The 22,409-nt window shown below is 36.4% G+C and overlaps 1 protein-coding gene across 1 annotated transcript in view; it reads right to left on the bottom strand.

Annotated features, from left to right (window-relative positions):
* The window catches only part of Slc13a1 (solute carrier family 13 member 1), an 84,250-nt gene that overhangs the window by 52,779 nt on the left and 9,062 nt on the right, over positions 1–22,409 (bottom strand). The window contains exons 2-6 of the mRNA XM_074064223.1: positions 16,887–17,015; positions 10,092–10,228; positions 7,781–7,968; positions 7,125–7,182; positions 6,996–7,044 (exon numbers count right to left, since the gene is read on the bottom strand). Coding sequence (XP_073920324.1) covers positions 6,996–7,044; positions 7,125–7,182; positions 7,781–7,968; positions 10,092–10,228; positions 16,887–17,015 — 561 coding nt within the window. The remainder of the gene's footprint in view (positions 1–6,995; positions 7,045–7,124; positions 7,183–7,780; positions 7,969–10,091; positions 10,229–16,886; positions 17,016–22,409) is intronic.

The following is a 22,409-nucleotide window of genomic DNA, read 5'->3' as shown; positions in this document are numbered from 1 at the left end:
AGAACACAATGAATAAATGGATAAATGAACTCAGGACAAAAATAGACAACAATAAAGAAGAAAACTGCCAGGATATGGAAAACCTCAGAAAAAAGAACGAAACAGAACTGCAAAACAAAACGGAAGGCCAATCCAGCAGAATAGAACAAACAGAAGACAGAATCTCAGAACTTGAAGATGAAATGGTAATTAAAGGAAAAACTGAAGAACTATTAATTAAACAACTCAAGACCTATGAAAAGAAAATGCAAGAACTCACTGACTCCATCAAAAGACCAAACTTGAGAATCATGGGCATCGAAGAAGGAGAAGAGGTGCAAGCGAAAGGAATGCGTTATATATTCAACAAAATAATAACAGAAAATTTCCCAAATCTAGAGAAAGATATTCCCATACAGATGCAAGAGACCTCCAGGACACCAAACAGACCAGATCAAAATAGAACTACTCCACGACATATCATCATTAAAATAACAAGTTCAGAAACTAAGGAAAGAATATTGAAGGCTGTAAGAGAGAAAAAACAAGTAACATACAAAGGTAAACCCATCAAAATCACAGCAGACTTCTCAACAGAAACATTAAAAGCAAGAAGAGCGTGGGGTGAGATCTTCCGGGCACTGAATGAAAATAACTTCAACCCCAGGATACTCTACCCAGCAAAGCTATCATTCAAAATAGATGGAGCAATAAAAGTCTTCCATGATAAGCAGAAACTAAAATAATATGTGACCACAAAGCCACCATTACAAAAGATTCTGCAAGGGATCCTGCACACAGAAAGTGACACCCAACTTAACCATGAAAAGACAGGCAGCACCAAACCACAGGATAAGAAAAAGCAAGACAGTAGAGAGTAACATCAAGTTAGGTACACACAATCAAACCTTCAAATAACTAAGACAACTAAATGGCAGGAATCACCACATACCTATCAGTACTAACACTTAATGTTAATGGACTTAATTCACCCATCAAAAGACACTGTTTGACAAAATGGATTAAAAAAGAAGATCCAACAATTTGTTGCTTACAGGAGACTCATCTCACTGACAGAAATAAGCATATGCTTAGGATGAAAGGCTGGAAGAAGATTTACCAAGCCAATGGCCCCCGAAAACAAGCAGGAGTAGCAATACTTATCTCTGACAAAGTAGACTTCAAACCTACATTGATCAAACGAGATAAAGAAGGACATTCCACACTAATAAAAGGGGAAATAGACCAAAAGGAAATAATAATCATCAATCTGTACGCACCCAATGTCAACACACCCAATTTCATCAAACATACCCTGAAAGACCTCAAAGCATATATAAACGCCAACACAGTGGTTGTGGGAGACTTTAACACTTCATTATCATCAATAGATAGGACATCCAAACAAAAACTCAATAAAGAAATCCAGGATCTAAAATATGCAATAGATCAAGTGGACCTAGTAGATGTCTACAGAACATTTCATCCAACCTCTACACAATATACATTCTTCTCAGCAGCTCATGGAAACTTCTCCAAAATAGATCATATCCTAGGGCACAAAGCAAGCCTCAGCAAATATAAGAAAATAGAAATAATACCGTGCATACTATCTGACCACAATGCAGTAAAAGTAGAACTCAACAACAAAAGTAAAGACAAAAAACATGCAAACAGCTGGAAACTAAATAACTCATTACTTAATGAAGAGTGGATCATTGATGCAATAAAAGAGGAAATTAAAAAGTTCCTGGAAGTCAATGAAAATGAAAACACAACCTACCGGAACCTATGGGACACAGCTAAGGCAGTCTTGAGAGGAAAGTTTATAGCCATGAGTGCATATATTAAAAAGATCGAAAGATCCCAAATCAATGACCTAATGATACATCTCAAACTCCTAGAAAAACAAGAACAAGCAAATCCCAAAACAAATAGAAGGAGAGAAATAATAAAAATAAGAGCTGACATCAACGAAATAGAAACCAAAAAAACCATACAAAGAATTAATGAAACAAAAAGTTGGTTCTTTGAAAAAATAAACAAGATCGATAGACCCCTGGCAAACCTGACTAAAATGAGGAGAGAAAAAACCCAAAGTAGTAGAATTAGGAATACAAAAGGGAAGATAACAACAAACACCATGGAAGTCCAGGAAATCATCAGACACTACTTTGAGAACCTATATTCAAATAAATTTGAAAATCTAAAAGAAATGGACAGATTTCTAGATACATATGATCATCCAAAACTGAACCAAGAGGAAATTAATCACCTGAATAGACCTATAACACAAAATGAAATTGAAGCAGCAATCAAGAGTCTCCCCAAAAAGAAAAGTCCAGGACCTGATGGATTCTCTGCTGAATTCTATCAGACCTTTAAAGAAGAACTGATACCAACCCTCCTTAAACTGTTCCATGAAATAGAAAGGGAAGGAAAACTGCCAAACACATTTTATGAAGCCAGTATTACACTTATCCCAAAACCAGGCAAAGACACCTCCAAAAAGGAGAACTATAGGCCAATCTCCTTAATGAACATTGATGCAAAAATCCTGAACAAAATAATGGCAAACCGAATTCAGCAACACATCAAAAAGATTATTCACCACGACCAAGTAGGCTTCATCCCAGGGATGCAAGGGTGGTTCAACATACGAAAATCAATAAACGTAATAAACCACATTAACAGAAGCAAAGACAAAAACCACTTGATCATCTCAATAGATGCAGAAAAAGCCTTTGATAAGATCCAACATCATTTCATGATAAAAGCTCTAAGAAAACTAGGAATAGAAGGAAAGTTCCTCAACATTATAAAAGCTATATATGACAAACCTACAGCCAGCATTATACTTAACGGAGAAAAATTAAAACCATTCCCTCTAAAATCAGGAACCAGACAAGGATGCCCACTATCTCCACTCCTATTCAACATAGTACTGGAATTCCTAGCCAGAGCAATTAGGCAAGAAGAAGGAATAAAAGGAATACAAATTGGTAAAGAAAATGTCAAAATATCCCTATTTGCAGATGACATGATCCTATACCTTAAAGACCCAAAAAACTCTACTCAGAAGCTTCTAGACATCATCAATAGCTATAGCAAGGTAGCAGGATATAAAATCAACATAGAAAAATCATTAGCATTTCTATACACTAATAATGAACAAACTGAAAAAGAATGTATGAAAACAATTCCATTTACAATAGCCTCAAACAAAATCAAATACCTAGGTGTAAACCTAACAAAAGATGTGAAAGACCTCTACAAGGAAAACTATACATTTCTGAAGAAAGAGATTGAGGAAGACTATAGAAAGTGGAGAGATCTCCCATGCTCATGGATTGGTAGAATCAACATAGTAAAATGTCAATACTCCCCAAAGTAATCTACATGTTTAATGCAATTCCCATCAAAATTCCAATGACATTCATTAAAGAGATTGAAAAATCTACTGTTAAATTTATATGGAAACACAAGAGGCCACGAATAGCCAAGGCAATACTCAGTCAAAAGAACAATGCAGGAGGTATCAAGATACCTGACTTCAAACTATATTACAAAGCAATAACAATAAAAACAGCATGGTACTGGCACAAAAACAGACATGAAGACCAGTGGAACAGAATAGAAGATCCAGATATGAAGCCACACAACTATAAGCAACTTATCTTTGACAAAGGAGCTAAAAATATACGATGGAGAAATAGCAGCCTCTTCAACAAAAACTGCTGGGAAAACTGGTTAGCAGTCTGCAAAAAACTGAAACTAGATCCATGTATATCACCCTATACCAAGATTAACTCAAAATGGATCAAGGATCTTAATATCAGACCCCAAACTCTTAAGTTGATACAAGAAAGAGTAGGAAATACTCTGGAGTTAGTAGGTATAGGTAAGAACTTTCTCAATGAAACCCCAGCAGCACAGCAACTAAGAGATAGCATAGATAAATGGGACCTCATAAAACTAAAAAGCTTCTGTACATCAAAAGAAATGGTCTCTAAACTGAAGAGAACACCCACAGAGTGGGAGAAAATATTTGCCAACTATACATCAGACAAAGGACTGATAACCAGAATATACAGGGAACTTAAAAAACTAAATTCTCCCAAAACTAATGAACCAATAAAGAAATGGGCATGTGAACTAAATAGAACTTTCTCAAAAGAAGAAATTCAAATGGCCAGAAAACACATGAAAAAATGCTCACCATCTCTAGAAATAAAGGAAATGCAAATTAAAACCACGCTAAGATTCCACCTCACCCCTGTTAGAATAGCCATCATCAGCAACACCACCAACAACAGGTGTTGGCGAGGATGTGGGGAAAAAGGAACCCTCTTACACTGTTGGTGGGAATGTAGACTAGTACAACCACTCTGGAAAAAAATCTGGAGGCTACTTAAAAAGCTGGACATCGATCTACCATTTGATCCAGCAATACCACTCTTGGGGATATACACAAAAGACTGTTACTCCAGAGGCACCTGCACATCCATGTTTATTGTGGCACTATTCACAATAGCCAAGTTATGGAAACAGCCAAGATGTCCCACCACTGACGAATGGATTAAGAAAATGTGGTATCTATACACAATGGAATTTTATGCAGCCATGAAGAAGAACGAAATGTTATCATTCGCTGGTAAATGGATGGAATTGGAGAACATCATTCTGAGTGAGGTTAGCCTGGCTCAAAAAACCAAAAATCGTATGTTCTCCCTCATATGTGGACATTAGATCAAGGGCAAACACAACAAGGGGATTGGACTATGAGCACATGATAAAAGCGAGAGCACACAAGGGAGGGATGAGGATAGGTAAGACACCTAAAAAACTAGCTAGCATTTGTTTCCCTTAATGCAGAGAAACTAAAGCAGATACCTTAAAGCAACTGAGGCCAATAGGAAAAGGGGAACAGGTACTAGAGAAAAGGTTAGATCAAAAAGAATTAACCTAGAAGGTAACACCCACGCACAGGAAATCAATGTGAGTCAATGCCCTGTATAGCTATCCTTATCTCAACCAGCAAAAACCCTTGTTCTTTCCTATTATTGCTTATACTCTCTCTACAACAAAATTAGAAATAAGGGCAAAATAGTTTCTGCTGGGTATTGGGGGGGGGAGAGGGAGGGGGCCGAGTGGGTGGTAAGGAGGGGGTGGGGGCAGTGGGGAGAAATGAACCAATCCTTGTATGCACATATGAATAATAAAAGAAAAATGAAAAAGAAAAAAAGTCCATATCCCTTTATCCTTCACATTGTTACCAGAGAAACCTTCCCAAATGTAGAACATATCACACTACCCACCAACTTCCAGGCTCCCTGTTTGCCACTAGGCAAGCTCCAAACTCCTATACATCTCATGAAGAGCTGCTTCCAATCTGGCCCAACCTATCCACTATGTCACTCCATAGCAGTTCATTTCTAGCACCTGTACTGTGGAGATTTCCTGAAAGTCTTGCTTTTTTACAGAGGTGTTTTTTCCTTGTAAGTTACATTCTCTGTTTAGAATGTTTATTCCTATGTTCACATTTTGCTTTCTCTCATTCATTACTTGATAAAGATAAATGTCTATTGAATACCTACTTTGTGTCAGGCATTGTCTAAAGCAATGAAAAGTAGATGTGTCCCTGTAGTTGGAAAGTTTACACTACTCTGGTTGCACAGTCTATCGTCTTTCCAGACTGCCTCCCCAACAATATACCCAGATTGCACTCATTGCTGCAGCTTCTGGGCAAGGCTTCTATGTATGCCTTTGTTGTAGTAATTATTTCAGACATTTTTTTAAAGTGCGTATTCCCCACTAGACTCTAAGCTGCTCACAATAAAAGGCAAGCCCCCTTTTTATTAATAGTCCTTCCTACAATGCCTCTATGTAACTGGATAGTGAATCAATCTGAAGGGCATTGACTCAACATTTAGGCATCATGCCAGAAAATTAGCTTTAAAGATGTCCACAAAAAAGTTTCTGAGTGCGTACATATTATTTCTGCTTCAGCTTGCCAATATTCATGACAGTTTGTAAAGTCCATTTTTAATGTATTATTCTATAACATACCTGCCTTACTGTTGATTTTAATGTTTTAATAGAATTACTTCTGTCCCTAAAGATGACAGTTTTTATAGTTATATATGCAATTTGTCTCTAAAAACCCTTAATGGATTTGTAACTGATGGTTTAAGCCTTATCCTTGTATTTATTTTCTCTTTATACAGAAACTGCTCTTTCCTTGATGATTTCTGTAAACAAGACTGCTCCTTTTTCCTTTGAGTTGCCTCTAATGTATTATAGCCTGAGAAAGGAGCACATGCCCTTCTCTCCCAGTTTTAGTGACATGGTTCCTGTAGGACTATTTCTAAGCAGGATTATTTTTCCATGATCTCGAGATATATTGCTCTCAGTGCAACCTCATATAGTCTTTTTACATTGGTTTATTCTGGGAATGAATTATATGGCAGAGTAGCGTTTACAAAGGTCTCCTTCCTTCCTTTACTATCTAGAATGGCTAGAGCAACTCCTTCACCTGAATTTGATAGAAACAACTCATGAATCCTGCAATGAAATTTTTAATGGCAAAAATTACATGATCACTTGCAATTATATGAACAAGAGTTGCTCTAAGTTCATAACCTGGAAGAAATAAGGATTCTTCTAATGAAAATCAGACTATCATGTCAGCAAGATTCAAATAAGAACATGAAACAATATTCTAAGACCAGATCTGCATTTCTTTAAACTATATGGGATAATTGCCACTACCATGATTCTAGTAAAAGGAGAAAATAATGATGCTAATTTTCAGAACCAGAAATGGTTCCTATCCAGATGTCCATGTCAGCCTATCCACAAAGCTTATTAAACCATTAAACCACACTTTGACTTAGTCATGCAAAGTTATTTTTAGACAAGGAAGCAATAATACATTCTAAAATGCATCTATACTCAACTTCAGTTCAAATATAATTTCAGGTATAATTATTTAGAAAGAATCAAATTTAATGTACCTTTTCCATCTCCATTTTGATTGAATTTTTTTCTGCATCATTACTGTATCTGAAAAATAAGTTGACCCAGTTTATAATTTTATTAAAATGTAGTGTGGAAAATCCTAATCAAATGACAATATTCTATACCTTGGAACTGTTTTTCTTTTCTCTTTTGTTTCATTTACTTCTTGCCCAATAACAGTTTCTGCAAAACATCAAATAAAAACTATTTAAAAAAAGAATTATCATTGAGTTTACATGTTGTGTGTGTGTGTGAAGATGGATGAATTACTAGAAATTAAAACTAAACAAATTCACCTTATGCTGACATAACATCCATTTTAACAAAGTATTTTATAGACACAAGTATCCCCCCAACACTTTTTCATTGCATCAGAGCAATTCATCAGAGCCAAAATAGCCACAATGAAATTTGTTGCTATACCCAAATTGAGTGTTGGAATTAAAGTTTCCCATTAGTATGTGGAAAAGTCACTTCAAGTCAGGGAAGAGTAACCTGGAGGTCTACTGATAAAGCCATAAGAGACTGTTCCATCACCCTGGCTGGATAATATAGTAAACATTCTTCCTCTTTTTGCCAGAGAATATAAATTCAATTTTTAATTTGAAATAGCAAGTTTGTATAATATAATTCCTTTGTACAAATAATTGGGAACTACAGAAAGTACAAATATATGTCATGCATGTATGGATACTTAATTCATAACATATCCTAGAATTCTTGAACTTAAGCCTATTGCCCAATTAACTAGACCCCACTGTGGCCATATCAACACTGATACCATCAACTTCCAGTCCATGGTTGGCAGATTCATTGAAATAAGTCATCTGAGTGGTTTCGACCTCTGCTTCCGCACTCATGATCTGCTGTGCCACAGCCTCCACGATGGGCATCACCATGGCAGCAGTAGAGGTGTTGCTAAGCCACATAGATAAGAAGGCAGTACTGCTCATGAACCCCAACGTCAGCCTGCAACAAGAGAGCCTTTAGTGTGGAGCTGTGTTCTCTATCTTAAGTAGCTCTGTATTATTTATCTATAAAGTGTATTGCTTTTAAGTTGGGAATTTATGGGAACATAAATGGGTCAGTTTCTTCCCAAATGGCAAACTCAGAGTAGAGTCTTAGCCAGGTAGAATTAAAGTAACACATGTAAGAGTGGAGGTCTTATGGTTCTTCTAAGGAATCATAAAAATCTTCTCCCCAAAACCACAAAAAATGATTAAACTTAAACCAAACTACAAGTTGATATATGGTATAACAATTAATACCTGAGTGCTCTGTGGATGATTACTTAATTTCAGAGGCAAGTAAAATGAAAATGTAATCAACTTCTGAGTATAGGGTCTCTTCATTTACATTCTACCTTTTGGGAATTTCTCTCTTTATTAGTATGTGTACCAAAAAGATAAAAATAATTAATATTTATATTTTTACTTATTCACTCTCCTGGTTCAATATATAGTAGATGGAGAAAAGAGTTAAAATTACTTGCTTAAATGAGGTTTCAGAATTTTCTGTAGATTCTATTATTTATGCTCTCCTAAATCTGACATTATTTCCTGTTGTCAGGGACTGGATTTACTACATTGTCTTCTCTTATAACTAGAGTAATTTATTCTTAAACATAACACACATAAGATTTTAGGGTTTTAAACCATGCTTATAAACTTTCAAAATCACCCTTGAGAGAAAAGTATGATCTCTTTTGAGCAGGAGGCCCTAAAAATCATTCAGAAGTGCATCTTTACTTACAGTATCATTTCTTAAATTCTCTGTTGTCTAAAAATAGATTTACAAGAACAATTCCACACTATGTTTCAGACTCAGGAATGGTAAATAGTTTCTATGTGTGAGACAAAGTAAAAGAAGCGTTTTTAGACAACTGCTTGAAAAATAAATGATTCTTAATAAAAAGAAAATTAGAAACATGTTTAACTTATGGAATCTGTAAGATGTGACATCTTCCTATAAAAAAAAGATTGGGAGCAGATACAGCTTCTGTTTGGTGAAAATTCCTTAAATTGAATAGCCACATGGTGGCGTAATGGACAGTACTCTTGCCTTACTACGCACTGATTGACCTCTCCTCTTGGTCAATGACAAGATGATCAGGAAAAGATATATTTCTTTCTATAGTACCCAAAAGGCATGAGGCACCATTTCACTTAAGGAGCAAACTACCTTAAATACATGTATGTTATAAAATTTTAAGTAATATTTTTCAAATTGGTCTCTTATAAGCCATATGCATGTATTTTATTATTATTTAGCAAAAACAATTTGCTCCATAAATGGTAAATATAGATGTGGCTGTATCCTGGAAGGAATTCCATAACAAAAGTAAATAAAATTTCCTTATTTTCCAAAGAAAGATGTGAAGGGGAAAACCACCAAAGGCTTTAAAGCAAAATATCATTATACAAATGATTATGACCCTGAAAATTTTCTTTAGCTTACATTCGTGTTCTTAACAAGAAGTGAAAACCAAAATAGTCAATTAATTTAATGGAAAAAACATTCATTTCAGCTGGGGAAAATCAGTTAAGTGAGTAATTTCACATACACATGAAAGTTCTTAATTGATTATTTTACTTTGCAACATTTGATTTAAAAAGAAAAATGTTCACCTTGGAATTTTTCTGCACACATTTGTGCTTTGTCAGTAATGCCTTTGTCTTTGGTTCATAACATCCTCCCTGTTGATAAAGGATGCTCTTGAACAAGTTTTGAATGTGTAATCAGCCAAATAAACAAGATAGGAATGAAATCTACTCTGAAGCCTATTAATCTTGTCTGTTGAGGTTCAATGCTTCTCTCATCTTTGACTCCAGTAGTGCATTAAGGGTGAGAGAGTTTTGTGCACTTACTCCAATCTCCCTGTAATTAGACCTGCAGTGAAAGGAGAGTTGTTTTTTTTTCCTCCTACAACTCAAGCACACTTTATATCATTTTCATATTTATGTAGAGAAAAAAGTCATGAGGTACACTGCTATATGAGTGATTCCCTGGAGTGCATTACTTATTTGGATATTTTCTGTGCACATAAAAGGTCTGTTCAAAATGTAAACTGGATACAGTAACACAGTACTTACCATGCTGGGTTCACACCCACCATCATCACCATCCTCAGAGCAATCCTCTTGTGCAAATTCCATTTTTCTATTGATGTTGCTAAACAGATGACTCCAAATAGCAGCAGGTGAAAATCTTTGAAATAGGCAGATGCCACCTGAAATTCCAATTAAACCCATGATTATGAATGTTGGTGGGTGGAAAATAACATTGCAGGAGAAAGACATTATTAGGCTGCTCTTAAATTTGACCTTCAACTACGTATCTTTCTATTGTGTTGAGAGAGACATAGATGTATTTGAATACCAATTTAAATGTGTTCTGCATTCTTAGTCAGACATACTCTATTAAAAAAAAAGGTTTCATGGTGGCACATGCCTGTAATGCCAACACTCAAGAGGCTGAGGCAAGAGGATGGCCAGTTTGAGGCCAGCCTGGGCTACATAGGGAGATCCTGTGTCAAAAAACCCCAAACTCACTCTCTCTACACCATTACAAAAATATATGCACAAATCTATGGAAAAATGAGTATTCAGGGCCCTGGACTTTTAAATATCAAAGTAACTTTGTGAGAGGGCTCCTTTGCATTAACTTCTTCATCTATATACTGAAGCTAATGTTTTTATGCTTCTTTGGTAGAATGGAAATGGCTGAGATTTAGGAAAGCCCTGGGTTAAGCTCAACCTACCAATATCTTGATAATAGTCAACCTGCAAATATCTTTATCACAACCCATTGTGACATAATTGCAGCCATCCTCATATTGTGAATGACTTTACCTTCATAATTATTTATTATAAAACAAATGCCATAGATAACAGGCAAAGTGGATCATGCCTATAATCCCAGATACCTGCAAGGCAGCAATTAGGAGGATCACTGTTACAGGAAAGCCCAGGCAAAAAGTCAGTGAAACACTTCTGAATAAATAAGCAGGGTATGGTGGCTCACACCTCATGTCATCCCAACTATGTAGAAAGCATAAGTAAGAGGATTGTGATCTAAGGCTGTTCCTGGACAAAACCACAAGACTGTATCTGAAAAATAACTAAAGTCAAAAAGGACTGGGGGAGTGGCTCAAGTGGTAGAGCACCTGCCAGCAAGTGCAAGACTCTGAGTTTAAACCCCAGTACTGACAAAAAGTAAAATAAAATAATAAAATAAAACAAATGCCCTTAATGCTCAGAGAATGAAACAAAGTGGCCACCTAATGTTGGGGCAAGGAACTTGGGGTCACTCTGAAAGCACTCAATACCTGTCACAAAAATATCTGGGGGAGGAAGGCATAATGAAGAGAGGAAAGGTCTAGTACAAATGATTTCATAATTGAAAGTTAGACTAGGTTCTTTACAGATCCAAGGTTTTTGAGCCTATGATTTGTTTACTTTGAATTTCTTTCCATTGCCATTTTGTATCGCTAAATAAGTGGTTTTCAAGACAGTGTCCTGACTAACTCTTGGAGCTATCAGCTGCTAATTTTGCAAGAACAAATAAATTACACTTCCCTTCCAGGGAACACTTATTCTAGACTCCCATCTGTAGTTGAGACTGGATGCCACCAGGATGGGTGAATGTGAGGTGTGTCTCTCATAGACTGAGGTGGTCAAAAAGCAAATGTGTAATGTGCTTTTCCACCCTTTTTTTTCTTGTCAGTTTACTGCTTTTTGATGCCAGTGATGCTGGCAACCAAATCTTAAAGACAGAGTTAGTTCTATGGCAGAGCCACCAGACCAGGAACTGGAATGTGAACAAAAATTCATTTTTTAAACTTTTGAGCTACTGGAATTTTTTAGTTTCCTAGGATAGCAGCAAGTGTCACTTGGGTTGATATAACTACTGACATTAACATGTTTTCTCCTGAGTGATTCTATTCCTGGCAAACTGTGGTTAGATAGTCTTTTGCTTGAGTTGTAGCCCTTACCTTTTACTTTCTCTCCCCACATTCTTTCAACCCTCTCCCTTAGATAACATCTTTAAGAGAATAATAAAATTAACAAAGAGAAAAATTTTGAATATTGCCTAGTAGAAATGGGAGAATCAGAACAAAACTAATCTATGAAACCACAGAGAAAATGGTAAATCAATTCTGGTGATGATTTTGCTATTTCAAATTGTATCTTAACTTTTAACAAAGCTGACTTGGCTTAATAAAAGGCAAACCTTGATAACTTCCCTGATAAACATAACTATTTGGGGGGCAATATTGATATGGCAAGTAAAATTCATGAGACTTAAAATCTATTTGCAAAATAAAAGTAGTTATATTTCTGTCCCAAAATGGAATTTCATCAAAAAACATGGAATTTTGCTATCAGAGCACCTGTGTTCTCTCATACCTATATAATTTACAAATTGAGCAAACTGTACAAATCAACAGATAGCTATAAAAACTAAACAATACCACACATTAAGTTTGTGAATTAAATGAGATGTTTCTTAAAAAGTGCTTATGATTGTAGAACCTATTTTTTAAGTATTTACTTAAATTGCTTTGCTGAATCCGATGATCAAACTTCTAGTCTGCATATTGACTGACTTATCAGCAGATTTTAAAACATTTGCTTTACATAGATTGTGGAGCCCTACCCCTTCCTGGTTTTACTCTTTTCTTGGTTTCCTCACCTAGTACTTTCTTTTCTCATTAACCCTTTAATGTGGCAGTTATCCAGTGCTCTGTTCTTTATCCTCTTTGCTATCTCCTTAAGTGTCTATCTTTACTTAGTTCTTAAGTGATCTCAACTTTTGTGGCATTAAATGCTATCTCTGTCCTGATGAGTGTCAGATCCAATACCTCCAAATCAGTTCTCTCATGAACTCTGGACTTTTGGTGAGATACATTCACTTGTGTACTCAACATATTCACTTAGATGCCCAATAGGCATTTCAAACTCAGGTGTCCAGGACTGAGATATGGGTGTTAGCACTTTTCTACAGCAAGCCTGCTCTGCTTACAATTTTTCCCATTTCACTTGATTTTTCAAATAATTTTCCCAGTGGGCAGGTCAAAATTTTAGGATACAATCTTCCATCTCTGTTTTTAATCATATGCCATATCCAATCTGTCAAGAAAGTTTATTGATTTTTATCTTCAAAATTTATCAATAACATATTTAACATCCCTGTTACTATCATTGGTCTGAATTACCATGGTTTTTCACCTGGATTATAAGCTATTTCTTTATAAATTATTTTTCAACACACGTTATTCTTTGAAAATCAAAGTCAGATCAATCACATCACTCTCCTACTCAAAACTTTCCAGAATGTTCCATTTCACAAAGAGTTAAAACTTACCACAGTCTACTTTGGTCTGACACAGTTCAGTCCATCTTCACATTATCTCCCCTAATCTCTTCTCTCATTCTCTACTTTACTCATTCTGCTCCAGTCTTACCATAGTCATGGATCTGCTTTCTAGCCTTTGTATGAGGTGTTCCCCTTCTGCAGTGGTCTTTCCCCAGAGGTTCAAATGACTAACTTCCTCGTCTCCAGTAAATCTTTGTTAAGGTATCTTTTATAGGCTTTATATTAGCTATGTGAGGTCTACCGGACCGACCTGTTTAAAACTGCTACACTCTCTGATACTCATTAATCTTTTCCATTTTTAACAAAGCACCAGTTACCTTTATAACTCATGATTAAACCCAGCTATCTATCAAATATATTGTTTACTTCCCTTTTCCCCTAGGAAGTCAGGGAACTTTGGTCTATTTTTATCAACAAACAAAAATGTTTTCCCAAGTGCCTTGCAGGAACTACTACATAAATATTGAATTGAGTAATATGTAAGGTAACACCTTTATGCACATATATATGTATTTTCACATTTATATATGTGTGTAACTTAAAACTAAATGTATTTTTAATCATAACAATTATCAAACTGTGCACACTCTATTAGCATTCCAGGTTTAATTCAACAGATATGATAAAAATTCAATCTTTGCTGATATTCCTCAAGTACAACAATGTGCACAGCAAGATACAGAGATTTAGTATTGGTTTAAAGAATAGATAAAGTAAGGCTATAACTATGATGGCAAAAGAAAGAGGTGTTTAGAGTCTCAACTTGGAAGAGGAAATTAATGACAGATTGTCTTACTTAGATAGATTTGATATTCAAAATGCTGCAATAGGCTAGAATGATAGTTTAATATTCTCAAAACCAAATATTAAAACTCATAAGAATGTCATATCATCACTGTGCCGTTTTTCTGTTTCACATGCATTATTTGTTTGTTACAATAATCCTTGAGTTGTGTGGCTTTATTGTGTCCCACTTACAGATGGCAAGAAAAAAGTGTTATTAAGTGAGATGATAAGAATCATACAAGTAATTAGGATAAATATAGAATTTGAAGCTCAGGCCTTCTGAACTGCCTGAGTTTAAAATCTCTAGCTCTTTCCATGATTCCCTGTAGCTTTGGTCAGATCTGAAAAGAGGATTAAAAGACAGAAGAACACCTGTCATCACTAAAAGTACTAAGTGCTTTAATTCTGATAAGTTCCAGTTAAAGTTAACCAGGTGAAGAAAGCAAATCTGTAAATAATAACAATACTAACCAGCATAATTGAGGGCTTACTATGTAATGAACCTTACATTTATTACCTGATTTAATTATTAAGTATTGTTGACAAACTAGAGTCCTGGGCAGAGAAAAGAAGATGGTGGTGGTAAGGAAGTTGGACGTGGCAGGTTTGAGTACAGGAGTTGAGTTCTAAGAAGTCATAAAGACTGAAGGTGGGAAGACATGTGTAGCAAATCATATTAATTTTAAAATCCAAGCAACACTATTATGCAAAAGAAGATAAGGGTCTTTTGTTTTGGGGTTTTTTTTTTGTAGAGCCTTAAATGTTACATAAAAATTTGCTAGGTGCTGGTGGCTCATGCCTGTAACCCTAGCTACTCAGGAGGCAGAGATCAGGAGGATCAAGTTTCAAAGCCAGCATGGGCAAATAGTTCTAGAAGACCCTTACTCGAAAAAGGCCTTCTCAAGAAGAGACTGGAGGAATGACTCAAGGTGTAGGCCCTGAGTTCAAGCCCCAGTACCCCCACCAAAAAAAAATTTTACATAAAAGTTAAATGTATCAGTGTCACTAAATTTCAGATTTGGCTCAATGAAGCTTAATTGCTTGAAATTTAAAACCACACCTGCAATCCTAGCTACTTGGAAGGAAGAGATCAGAAGGATCATGGTTCAAAGCTATCTGGGGCAAATAGTTCAAGAGGTCCTATCTCAAAAACACCCAACAGAAAAAAGGGCTGGTGGAATGGCTCAAGTATAGAACAGCTGCCCAGCAAGTGTGAGGCCCTGAGTTCAAACCCTAGTACCACAAAAAAAAATGGTATAATTTTCCTTGTGGGTTATTAGATACCTATAACCTACAAGGCCTTTAAGACTGAATGATCTCATCTATAAGAGATATTGTGAAGGGGATCCCCTCCAGATAAGAGCCGACCCAGAAGAACTCTCTTCCAAGTCTAAGTGCTGTGACTTTTGAGACAGGCACCTTTGGACATAAGTGGTTTTTAGACAGATATCCTCAGCCACAGTGATACAACTGTTATTGGCACCTATAAATCTGGTGCCTCTAGTCAAGTACACACTGCAAAGAGGCAGCATGTAGAAGCATTTAAGAAGCATAGATTTTTAAATCTTTTTTCTTTCTTCTTTTTCTCTTTTTTATTTTGAGACAGGGTTTCATGATGTAACCTCATGATCTTCCTGCTTCAGTCTCCCAAGTGGTGGGATTACAGGTGTAATCAGCATGCCTGGCTTAAGAAACTTAAATTTTTTGATTCCTTGACAGTAGATCAGCTGAGGATAAGAGGTGTTGAACTATGGCCTTGGCTATGCTATATTCTAAATAATAATAATTAGAAAGAAAAAAGAGTCAAGATTAGGAGGACAGGGAAATATAGTAAGAAAAGAAGAGTAAAGAGAATCAGAAATGCAAAAATGATGAGGGCTCCAAAATGGGGAAGAACAACATGAAGATAAACTAGGGAACAACTCCTTCATAGGAAGAACTATAATCAAATATTAGTTAAAAAGAGCAATCTCCACCCCTATGAAAAACAAGTGAGCCTCAAGAGAGCAGTAGTGGACTTGGGCAGAAGACAGAAGTCCAAAAGTGAAAGATTGCACTGACTGGCAACTTGAACTTGACATCTTTCCTGAGAATGTTTCAGCTGTGGTTCAGGCAGTTGTTGTTTGCTGGGTGGCTGAAGACTGCATGAAGATAGATGTTCTGGTTTCAGTGCATTTTATGCTTTTAATGGGAAACTGAATCCATTTTCTTCAGACGGGTACCCTTAGATTGTATAAAGGTAAGAAATGGCTCTCAGCATGAATAAACTCCTCTCAGCAAGAACAAAATAGAAGAACACATGAAAGTTAATTTGACTTTATCCGTTGAAATGCCAGGTTTCTGGAAAAGAAAACAGGGAAGCTTTTCTTCATTAAAAACAAAAATTGCTTTTGCAACATTTTGAGACTAAATTCTGATAACCAAAAAAAGTGCATGTAGGACGTGAACCATTTCCCCTTTTGTTGGGAGGAAGGTGCCATCTGTAGATATCACAGAGAAGATGGGGCACACATTTTCCCTACAGATACACATGACTACAGGAGTCGCCTGAAGATGACCCCTATGAAGATTCTAAGAAAGAAAGAACAACTGGAAGTTTGGAGGGACTTATGGGGAAGCCTTACCAACAAGATGACAACTCCTTTTATAAACAACTTTTCCCAAAGGAAGTCACCACACAAAATAAGGAATCTAATTGTGACAGCATTTGCAGAAGAACTTACTTGTGTAGAAGGCATGATCCCAAACATTGGGAACATTAGGGCAGGCAGCAAAGCTGTTACTGACAGAGGCACAGCTTCTGTGATCCACAATATGGCAACAACAAAGAGTGTATAGGCACATTCTGCTTCCTGGAAAGAACAAAGGCAAAACACACAAGGTGAAATAAGGAGACTGTAGAAATTACCATTCAAATCATGACCACGGTTGCTGAATGAAATCATGTCACAGTGAGAACGTAAGGAGCTCTGAAGATTTCTCTACCTTTGAGTTGCCAGAAAATAATTATTTAGGGGTCCTAAAAGTCAATCACCTAGCAAATATGAAAAACTAAAAGGAGACAAAAAATTCACTTATTAAGTTTTATTCACATATCCTTCAAAATGTAACATCATATAGTCAATTTTGTGTGCTCATAATAGTGTATATGAGCACTCACCTTCATTTAGTCTCAGTACTGTTGAAATGCAGAGAAAGCCAACCTATAGGCTTTTTTGTGCAGGAAACCTACCTGCCTTTTAGTTGCTTTCTTTGGTGCCTGCTTGTTTTGTGCCATGCACCTGCCTTCTTTTCTTTTTAACTAAAAGGGGGAAATCAATGTAGGGGAAAACTTTGTGCTGTGTTTTTATCTCAGAAGGACAGTGATAAGTGAGCTAGCATAGATAAGCCTGAATCAAGCTTCCAAGTGACATGAACCTGGAGGTAAAGTGGTGTCTGCCTTGCTTTTTAAGAAAGGCGCCTGAGTTACTGGAGAAACACAACAAGGTTCGACAGCGATGTGACTCTTAATACAATCTGTTGCTTTGCTTAGTATAGAACTCTAGCTATCTGTTTAAGGACACTGATAAGAAGGTGTTAAAATGTATTATTATATTTGGCTTATATAATTTATGTACTTGATATATAATCATCTAGAATGTACTCAGTGATCATCAAAAGTTAGCATCTATTATGTGTCTTTGTTTTGCTTCTCTCTGAGAATTCTGAGTTGCACTCGAAAATGTACAAAAATTGCCATTTGTGTTTATTGAAGTCTTTTATTTAAGACTTACACAGTTTCTAGCTCTGTTTCCCTCTAATCCAACTACCTCAGGCTGAGTCCTCTGGTCTTGGTGTTTACTGGCCCAGCATTCCTATACTTTCAGTAGATTTCTAAGAGAACCTTAATAAGCCAGGATTGTGTTGTGTCTTTATTGTATTATTGTGTTACCTTTTTAAAGGAAAAAGAATAAAGGTGTTTTGATGTTGGTTTTTTTTTTTTTTACAAAATCTGTCACTATGGTCTTGACAAATAATAAAACAGCAAAACAAAGCTAAGCCTTGACTGAGGCTCCTTGAAGCACTCTACAGAGAATTTGCAAATACTAGTTTAATTTAAAATACCACTGTAGAAGAAGGGCCGTGCATTTTCTTGTAATGAGAACCAGTGGATAACAAAAAATTTCTTCCTTAAAACATTATGTTTTCTATCATACTTACAAGAACCTAGGTTTCAAAGATAAAATAGATCCTTTTATTATCTTGTTGCCTAGTTACAACCAACTGAATCTATTTATTCCCCTGTCATTTTACCCCTCACTTCTGCCCTGCTGCCTCATACAACTACTGTGCTGCAAACAAACCCATTCCAAAGCCAGATCACTTCCCAATAACTCATTTTGGTTATGTTATTCTCTTGCATAAAGCTAGATGAACGGGCTAGCCACACTGATAATTATTCGGGGCACCAATCTATCATGGTCTGTGAAAACAACAGAAAAATAAAGAGACTGTATGGAGCTAGCTAATTCTGGTCACTATATATAACTTTTGCCATAAGGATTGAAATTTCATGTCAGTGTGAGTTTACTTAGGATAGATAGTCCTGATCTACTTAGATGGGACAACTTTGGTGACAGAATAACAATGTCCTTCAGGCTCATCCATGGTGTCACAAGTAATGGATTTCATCTTTTTAATGACTGTCATGTATATATAGCATATTTTATTTAGCCTTTCATCTATTGCTGACGTTTGGTTCTATAGCTTGGCTATTATAAATACTGCTACAATAAATATAGAAGTGATAATATCTCTTCCACATATTAATTGCATTTCCTTTGGATATTAATATCCAAAGTATGAGATTGTTGAATCATATAGTAGCTCTTGCTTTAACTTTTTGAGTAATCTACATGCTGTTTTCTATAATGGCCATACAGATTTGGTTGGTAATTTTTATACCAACAGAGTACAAAGGTTCCTTTTTCTCCACATCTTCTCCAGCACTTATTATCTTTTGTCTTTTTTTATCATAGCCATTCTAATAGGTGTGAGGTGATGGATCATGGGGGTTTTAATTTGCATTTTCCTGGTAACTAGTGATGTTGAGCATTTTTAATATACCTGTTGGCCATTTGTGTGTATTCTTTTGTGAATATCTATTTAAGTCATTTGACAATTTTTCAATTGGATTATTTGTTTTCTTACCATTGAGTTACTTGAATTCCTTACTTACTTTGGATATTAATATCTTATTAAAGATTGCAAACAATTTCTCCCATCCTCTATGTTGTATTTTTCTCTATTGATTGTTTCCTTAGCTGTATAGAAGCTTTTTAGTTTCATGTAATCCCATTTGTCTCTTTTGGCTTTGTTTCCTGTGCTTTTGGGGTCTTTCAAAAAAAAAAAATCCTTGCCTATTTCAATGTCTTGAAGCATTCCCCTGTTTTCTTCTAGTAGTTTCATACCTTAGGTCTAAGTCTGTAGTTCACTTTGAGTTAATTTTTGTGTATGATGTGAGATAGAGTCAAATTTTATTCTTCCACATGTAGATACTCAGTTTCTCCAGCATTTATTGACTAGACTGTCTTTTCCCCATTGTGTGTTCTTGGCATCTTTGTTGAAAATCAATTGGCTGTAAATGCAGGAATTATTTATGTTTGGCCTCTGGCAAGGGCTTCAAGAGAGCAGGAGTAAGAGCAAGTCAGTGACATACTCTCTGGTGAAGGCACTCTGAGGGAGTGCATGCACAAAGTATCACATGGCCAGATGGCAAGCTGGAGGCCAGAGAGGGCCAGTCATACTCTCTTTATACCAACCTATTCTCATGGGAACTAACTTGGGTCTCACAAGAACTATGTTATTCCCTTCAGAGATGGCACCTCTGATGACCTAATTACCTCCTACTAACCACCATCTCTTTAAAGTTCCACTTCCTCCCAATACCATCACATTGGGACCAAGTCTCCAACACGTGAACTATTGGGAGACACATTCAAACTATATCCAAAGCATACCACCTTGTTACTATCGGCTCATCAATCTTCCTTTGCTATTGGGGAACCTGCCCCAAATCCACAGCCGAGCCTCACTCTCATCATTTCTCCTAGTTGCTCAGCTGGACACTGGACCTACTATACCTTCTCTTCCAACTATACAGCTCAGTTTCTATAATTGTTCTGAGGAAGGCACTGATTACTTTCTTACTATCACTAAAATATTATACCTTATAGGATACCCTAATACTGATTGGAATATTTAGACTGGCTTCTTGAGCACCACTCATCTGGTCATCCCTGAAGGTCATGGAGGTCCTTTTCTAGCAATTCCCTTTTGTTTCTATCTATAGTCTCATCCAATCCCTTTTTTGGATTCCCTTATATGTAGCTTAGTATAGATGGAAATCCCACTAGTGTTCCAGGATCCCCCTTCTTCTGCCTCCCATCAATGCTACAAGTGGGGCAGGAACAATTGTGGTGGTCATTTTGGAGACCTAATTTTTTGGGCAGTCAATGTTTCTTATGTCAGTGAAAGCCAACAACAGGTACAGGAGGCCAAGCTAGCCAAAGTCAAAGAAATATCCTGTCAGCTACAACTGGCAACTAAGTGTCTTGACACTCTCACTTCTTCCCATTGACTATCAAAGGCCATGATTTTGACAATTCCATTACTTTCAACTATCTTTTGGTTTTCTGGGAAGCAGTTTATTCCCTGTACTTCCTGCTGTTGATAGGTAGATGATACTTACTAGATATTTCAGGTAGCCTGTGACTTTAAACAAATCCAGATCAATATTACTCAGATTGTAGCCCATATCCAAGAAAATAATCTATCCTTTGTTCTCCAGGTCAGTTCCCACAGCCTCCAGGAATCTAACACTCTCTTGCTCAGGGCCTCTTTGTATTCCACCTGGTATTTTTCTTGGTATGACTCCTCCTAGTCCTACTACAGAAAATCTATTTCTTAATATTTGACTGATGCTGGGGTACATAACCTAACTCTGGCAGACTCTTGATTATTGATCCTGCTAGGGTCAGGGTGTTGAATGTAGTTTCTCAAAGAGACTCTAAAATTCATGATTGACATGAGACCAATTCAAGCATCTTTCAGGGCTGACCATTATTAGTACTCAGCTATGCTGCAACCTGGTCAAGGAATTTTCAAGGACAAGGCCACCTGAGAACAGATTAGAACAAAGCTTACCCTTATAAGAGTAACTTAAACTCCCCTTCTGAAAGAAACCCCTGGCAAAGGACCCAGGTAGATACAGGTTTTAGAAAGACAGAAGAATGCCCTGTATTCAGAATGGTCCCCCAACTAGACTTTCCTGATCAGCTGGTCACCTGGAGTATCTGGTCCATCCCGCTAGCCTGTACCTTGTAGTCATCTTGTTCATATATGAACATTGTTAGAAGAAACTGCTGGTGCATAAGTTGATGTCGAAGATTCATCTTTGATGAGAATTGAATCAAAGAGAGACATCACTTCTGAAGAAGCTGTTTAACTAGAATCATCTGAAACCCCAAACACAATACATTTGTTTGGATTTAATTTGCATGACTACCTTTTAAAATTTCTAGGATATATAAATAGATTTTTTTATATTCATTCATCCTTGATTCATGCTTCTATTTTAAAAATATTTTTTCTTCTGTATGTTTTCCTTTCCTCATTTGCTGATTTCTATTTTCATCTGTGTTGATTTGACCAGTCTTTTAAAATTATCCTAATTTTCATATTTGTTCTGAGTAGTTGTTTTATTTTCATGCTTTCTCTTTCGATACTCATTTTTCTTTGCAGCAGTTGTACAATTGCTTCTGCTAGCCCTTAGATCTCAGGTCTTATCTTGGCAGCTGGGGCTCCCTTCCTGCTATGACAACTCAGGTATTGTTGTCTGGCTGGGTCAGGAAGCTGAGGTGAGGTGCTTCCTGGCTGGGACGCTAGGCAGTATCTGCTTCGGTGAACCACTTGCTCTTTTTGTCTTTCACCATGTCAAAAACAACCACTTTCCAGCCTTTAATTGCTGACATCAAACAAGATCAGACTCCCACATCATTTAGGGGAATTTTGGACCACAGTTTTTTTCTCATCTGTGTTGTTCCTATTATTATGTGTAGTCACATATATTAATTCCTATGTAAAACACTCAAACTCTATCCTCTTGGTATAAGATTCCTTAGCATGTGGGGAGGGGGGAGTTGGGGGGGTTGGAGGTGACACAAACAATATATACACATGTAAGTAAATGTAAAAATGATAAAAGG

This window comes from Castor canadensis, chromosome 2 (genome assembly GCF_047511655.1).
Source record: "Castor canadensis chromosome 2, mCasCan1.hap1v2, whole genome shotgun sequence".
NCBI lineage: Eukaryota > Metazoa > Chordata > Mammalia > Rodentia > Castoridae > Castor > Castor canadensis.
Note: the sequence above shows the minus strand (reverse complement) of the source record. Positions and strands in the feature narration are given on the sequence as shown.